Source organism: Mytilus californianus, unplaced genomic scaffold (assembly GCF_021869535.1).
Source record: "Mytilus californianus isolate M0D057914Y unplaced genomic scaffold, xbMytCali1.0.p SCAF_3, whole genome shotgun sequence".
Classification (NCBI taxonomy): Eukaryota; Metazoa; Mollusca; class Bivalvia; order Mytilida; family Mytilidae; genus Mytilus; species Mytilus californianus.
The window spans coordinates 43,877,313-43,884,440 of NW_026262679.1; the positions used below are offsets into that span (position 1 = coordinate 43,877,313).

Here is a 7,128-nt window from a genome sequence, read left to right on the forward strand (position 1 = left end):
AAACCTCGCCACACCACCGAGTATTTGCTTGTGTTCTTGAACGCACAGAAAGCTTAATACTGTCTAAATTTGGGCCTTGGTATTGACGTCCTCGTTGAACATGTCGTGATTGCGTATTTATTATATACACCATACACATTTAAGATGTTACTTATATAGCAAGGATCATTCAATAAGGCAGAAGAGGTAAATATAGTCACATTGCGACACATCGACTACTATTGGGATTAAATCTTAATTTAAATGTATCAATGTTCACGAACTTATTCTTTTCTTTTCTATTTTACGTTAGATATTTTTTTTTTTATAAAAATAGGGTATAATAATATATTGTTTTTTAATCACTTAGTTTTAGTGTCCTATTTGGATTTTCCATAAATATAAGCAAAACCATGCCGGTTCAATTCTGGTCATGTCTTCCTTAATTATACCTTTTTTAATTATATTTAGAACAGTAAGAAACAATTACGATCATAACAACAATACACGTGTTTATATAAAATAAATAGAATTCGACTTCATTCATATCTATAATAATTGTATTTTCTTCGTTTTTCTTTGGTGTTTCTGTTTTCTTCAACCTATGGTTTATAATTGTCCCTAAGTATATTCTACTCTACTACAACTTGAATTTTTATTTAATTTTGATTTTATCATTTTACGTGACACTTCCATAATACCAGTACACATTCACGTGTTAAGGGGTGGTTAAGGAAATGAAAATTGCATAAATAGGATTTTTTTTGTTTCCAAAGATTAATTACATGAGGAAAATAACTAAATTCCATAGTAGATTACTCTGACTGCTTTATCAATCAACTTACAGAAACAGTTTTACTGTGAACACAGTGTTATCGTACCCTCAAATGAACTTTGTGGTGGTTTATCTTAAATTTTGATAAAATTCAATCTCTGAATATTGAACAATGGCGTGTTCGTCATAATTCATACAAGGAAAATGGCTGTTCTCAAAACAATGTTTCTACGTATTATATGTATTCTTCTTGTCATGAAGAGTGTGGATTCTGAGGTAAAGTTTTAAAAGCACATTACTATTGTCATTAGTCAAAGTATTTCATTAACGTTTACATATACCACGTGTAATTCTTAAAGTTTCATTGAATGTGTACCATGATAAAAGTGTATAATCAGTAAGAGAGATTTATAAGGAGTGCTTGATACATCCTAGATTTGTTGTGGGCTGAAGCATCGATATTTCGATTTGATGTTTAATAACGTTTGCAATGGCATAATGATTTTTGACTTCAATCGTTCACCCGTGTTTGTTTACGTTTCTGGCAAATGGACAAATATGGTATGTTTGAAATAAACAAACATGTTAAATGATATTCCAAAATTATCGATGTCAGAAATACCATGGTCAAATGTTAAAAAATGCGAAATGATGACCAATTATAGTTTACAAAATAAGACATATGTAATATACGTAAAATAACCAAAACAAGTTTCTTTTCACCTAGAACCCAATTGATATCAACAACAAAAAATGTTGCATCAATGTACGTCAGGTTTAATATCACCAATTTTAGTTATTGAACGATAATGATCCCACTGGCACAGAATTATGATAATGTCTTCTGAGCATGCCAATTTATTACATTCTTAATGATCACATAAGATTTATTTATATACTAGTAATATCAAAATAAGGAGATGTAAAAGGATTGCCAATTAGATAACCATCCCTAAAGAACAACGAACAAAAATTATAACAATTACAGTACACCATACTGCCTCCAACAATGAGCAATTGAATACTGTAGCTATAAAAGACGCCGGTATGGCAACGTGTAAAATCATTCAAACGAAAAAACCATAGACAGCAATGAACAACAATAACCACTGGATTGCAGGCTCATATGACAGGCGCTAAAGAAAGTGGCGGGGTTAAACGTATTTATGGGCGCTCATTTAAGAGTAAGAGCAAAGACTAGTCGGCCTTGGAGTCAAAAGTATCCGGGTAGAGTGACATATATCTTCATGTGGACTGTTACCTTGTGGACTTGCACTTTGAAAATCAGACCAAGTATGTCGGTCAAGTACAACACTGGGTTCATATTCATATTAAATTAACATTTTCTCTTCCTTATTTACCAGTATATCAAAATAAGGAGATGTGGTATGGTACGTTGCCTATACCTGGGAGATAGTAGGAAAGTAGAATTGAAATTAGATGGATCTTTACTGAGTTTGGCCATCAACTGAGATTGAAGAACATCATGCCATCTTAAGTTAGAGCACGCCTATGACAACACATAAATAAATTATGTAAAAATCAATCAGCATCTATGGACATCTTACATTTATGTCCGATGAAGGGATTTATGTTGAATGTTATTTTTTTCTGCAACCACCAACTGACGTGATGTTAAAGTTGGATAAATAATGATTGTGGTACGCATAAACTGGCATACTTAAAATAACCAATTAAATGGGGAACACTCGTTGTCATTTAAAAGTATATTGTAATGTCTCAATTCTTTTGATACAAGGCTTATTAACCAAAATCAAGAAAAATACATTAACATCAACCGAAAAATTCGTTAATTTTTATCTAGTTATGATTATTTCTTTTATGCCTTAAGGAAGAATGGGAGTTTTTTTCCATACTTTGCCCAATTGTAGTATATAATATTTTGATTTGTTCAAAATAGTTATAAAAATGAAAGATCACCAAGCAGTTACCTCCCCTTAACAAGCTAAGTTAAAAATAATTGAAATCAAACAAATATATTCTACTTTTGTAGAAATATTAGTAATTATTAGAACAAATCACATAAATTTGTTTATTTAAATGAAAATTCTTATTAGTAAATTGCATTCTTTTGAATACATTACATTTTTTCAGTAAATTGCATTCTATTGAGCAAATTGCATTCTTTGAGTAAATTGCATTCCATCGAAATTTGCTGAATTGATTGAAAATCTATGTGCTATTTTTCAATCCAAAATGGCTGGAGACACCGATACTTCCATATATGGTCTTACTTGGCCTAACATTTTACTGATATTTGGAACTTTTTATTGAGCAAACGAAAATGTATTTATATCAGCAATATAACTATGATTTGCAAGCGTATATAATTATTTTTCACTTGGAGTTAAACACCTCTGTAAAACTATACAAGTGAGGAGATGATTGTCGGATGATAAACTTTTAAATGTCTTGCTAAACTTTTCATGTTTAGGGGGAGGGGGCGGCATCTCTCAAAACATACACAGCTTATATGTAAGGATTAAATCTTGGATGAAAACAAGACAATATATATAACCTGGGAACAGTATATCTGTCAATATATATGTTCCTGATATAACACAATACCTTTTTTTTTAGAATACTACGCTGAAACAAGAATATACAGGATCGTCTAACCCATCAACTGTACAACCAACAACTACAACAATTTCGTCAACTGTACCAACGACAACTGCACCAAGAACAGCATTACCAACCAAACCAACAACAGAATCACCAACCAAACCATCTACAGAATCACCAACCAAACCATCAACAGCGCCACCAACCAAACCATCAACAGCGCCACCAACCAATGCACCAACAGCATCACCAACCAAACTATCAACAGCATCACCAACCAAACCAACAACAGCATCACCAACCAAAGCACCAACAGCATCAACAACCAATCCATCAACAGCATCACCAACAAAACCACCAATATCTGTACCCACGACAAACAAATCAACAACAGCATCATCAATTAAACCACCAACAACATCAAAAACTGCACTCACGAAAACCAAATCAACAACAGGAAATACAACATCTACTACACTAGCAATAACAATGACAAAAACAGTAAGTACAAAAATATGTATTATTTTATGCAGATAATCAAGTCGTAGAATCTAATACCAAAAGCGGTTTTGAACATCTTTAATTAATCACTGTAATGTTGTAACAACCTTAAAGTGTACACATTAACCTGTCATACTTTTATTTTTATTACATATTGAAATTCTTTCTCAAAATGACTCCAATATGAAATAAATTTTAGGGGAACATTGTCAGATACTATATATGTTAGACACATAGGTTAGTTAGTATCCCTCGCAAGTTCGGTGACCACGTTTATATCTTGGGCATTTTTTTACATATAAAGTTTAACATGCTATACTTTTGGAGAACATTTAAATAAAATCCCTTTAACAGCACACTTATGATGTATTCAGTAATTATTTTTTACATGACAACTGTTACGTATACATGTAGTAGGTAAATAGCTGGGAAAAAACTACTGTTGTCAATATCAATTTTATATCTTATGTATATAAAAAAAATAACAAAAACTGACTTTAACTGACTTTACCTAAATATGTAATCTGTTTAAATTGAATTTTTGAAACTTTAAGGTTAAGGTTAATGTGTATCGACTACGATAGTTATAAAATGAAAAGCTTCTTACTTAAAACAGGCGAATGCAATATTATTGATGTAAATTTAGTAAGATGCATATAGCCTGTATACCAGTTAAGATGCATATTAACTGTATACGTGTATTTGCAAAGCTATAAGCTATAAAATGTACATCCGTTGAGATTCATATCAACTATACATCTGTGTATATGTATATAAACTGTATATCTGTAAAGATGTACATATTAGATAGGTTTATACGCAAATCTAAAAACGTACATAATATTACTATTACAGATGCACAGTCAGTTTATATGCATCTCGACAGATGTACAGTTTATATACATCTGAACAGATGAACATCAAGATTGTTTGCAATAAAGCAGCTTGTGACGAGATATACATGTATATAGTTTCTTTAGTTCTGTAGATAGAATTTCGAGAGATCACTATTTAACATGAAAAAAAACCTAACATTTATTAAAACATCTTTTGCGTACGTTTCATGTGTTCATAGATCTAGTTTAAATTTTTTATTGTTCGTATGATATCTAACGATACCAATGCTATATGTATAATTTTTTTTCAATACTAAGATGCAGTTAAACGATTTTTAGGCATAAAAATTTCATTAAAATCCAAAATACCACTCCATTACGTATACGTCACCTTAGAAATGTAAAATTTTGCAACTTGTCACTGTCACTCAGTATTAAATGTGTGTGCAAACACCCATCAAAGACGCGTTTTGCCTACAAAAGACTCATCAGAGGCGCTTGTGCTTATGTCCAAATAATTGGATGGCCTAAAATCAACTAAACGTAAATACGTAAATAAAATAGAGATACAACTGATTCAGCTTAGTTAATTTGATTGCACTTTTTTGACAGTCGTTCTTGGTATGATTGAATCATATGTTTACGGAAATATGATACGAAATGAAAAAAAAAAAGATATTTATCAACTCCTGACATAAAATTTCTACAAACTAGACAAAAACCAACATAACAATGATTTTATTGCAGTTTATTTTGTTAATGTTTATTGATAATATTGATTTCAATTTAGAACCATTCAAATTCTGCATCAGCATCTCCAACTCCAGCACCAACACCAGGGATAACTCCGACCACTCCCAAAAATACCCAAACAACAGATGGTACAATATCTGGAGGAAATAGTACAGGAGAAACAGATAGCACAGAATTCACTATAAATACCCAGACAACAACGCCCAAAACAACTAAAACAACACAAAAGTCGAAAGTCGCAGATACGTCACCTCTTCCGACAGTGCCTACTAAAGTGACTACTGTAGCACAAAATAGGAGTAAGAGTAAATCTAAATCGTACGACAGAGAACTTGTTATTATATTCGGTGTTATGTTAGGACTAATGTTTGTGGTTATTGTTATTTTCGGAATACATAAGTGTCGCCATAGAAACAAAGAATCGGACGATTTACCAATGTCATCTACGGACAAATATAGAAACGGCGGTGAGGACGTTACCATAGCAGCATCTTCGTTTTAATCCATGGCGATTTAAAATTCTGTGTTCACCTGTATTGAAACATACATTGTATGCTATTATATATTTAAATGCATTTTTCGAATTATTAAGTATTATCTCCCTGTACAAAACATACATGTATATTGTATTTTCTCGCATGTTTCAAATTGCATTGTTTACCATAGATTCAAAATCATAAATCATAATCATAGATTTATCTTAAATATGAATACAAAATTAAATAATATTCTGAAACTCATTGAGTAGGTGGATTTCAAAAATGCACCTTTGATTTTTCTTAATCAAATTGATATATCTGATCTGAATAATGGTACGCTATTTTCTACATTAACACTGCACTGGTCAAAATATGGCCAGAAATGTCCTCTCAACTTTTCATTAAACAAAATTACATTTTATTACAGTTTTTCCATTCAACCATTGGTCGATGAACGAATCTCTTCATTGTATAAATATAATTATCTATAATACTAAAGGAACGAATTTGCCAGATTTTCAGGAAAACGAGTGTTTCAAACTGAATTTGGATTGTGCAGGTTGATTGTTCTCGCATTATCATATACACTCTAAATAGCATAGATCTCTTTGCGTTCATTTAAAAATGCATTCTATATGCAGTTTTGACAATTAAAAGTACACTATTCCCAGATGAAACATAGCGAAATTGAATATCAGTAATAAAATAACATATTTTTTTTACAATGTTTACCGATATTGATTTGAATACACATACATTTATAAATTTGATTTAATCCTAAACATTTCTGTTTGATGACAAATGTTTGATAGAACATACATTTGATAGAACATTGCACACATCGAATTTTGTAAGTGCATTGTATTACACCTGAAGCCCAAATGAGTCGATTCAAAATACGTACAATGAAGAGCTAGCCAATGAAGATGCACATTGATAGATGGGAATGCCTTTGAGATAACTACTCAAAATAAAATAAAAACTAATAATTGCAGTTTGTGTCATCTTTATATCATATGTAATTTGATGATAAGAATTATGCTCATAAATACGATATAAGAGTCATCAATCTCACTTGTAAAATTATTACACACAGCCTCTTTGATCTCTTGTATTTCAGAGAAGCATGTATACATCATGGTTTAACATAAGGTGGAAACATCTGGGAATGTCTACAATGATTGTAATGTATTATATATATGAGCGATTCAGACTCCTT

The 7,128-nt window shown here is 31.3% G+C and overlaps 1 protein-coding gene across 1 annotated transcript; it reads left to right on the forward strand.

The window, feature by feature from the left end:
• Positions 1 to 1,009: 1,009 nt before the first annotated feature.
• LOC127733487 (salivary glue protein Sgs-3-like) lies at positions 1,010 to 6,092 on the forward strand. The gene is made up of 3 exons (XM_052242841.1): positions 1,010 to 1,030; positions 3,356 to 3,841; positions 5,468 to 6,092. The coding sequence occupies exons 1-3, from the start codon at positions 1,010 to 1,012 to the stop codon at positions 5,930 to 5,932; spliced, it is 972 nt and encodes a 323-aa protein (XP_052098801.1). The 3' UTR covers positions 5,933 to 6,092.
• Positions 6,093 to 7,128: the final 1,036 nt, after the last annotated feature.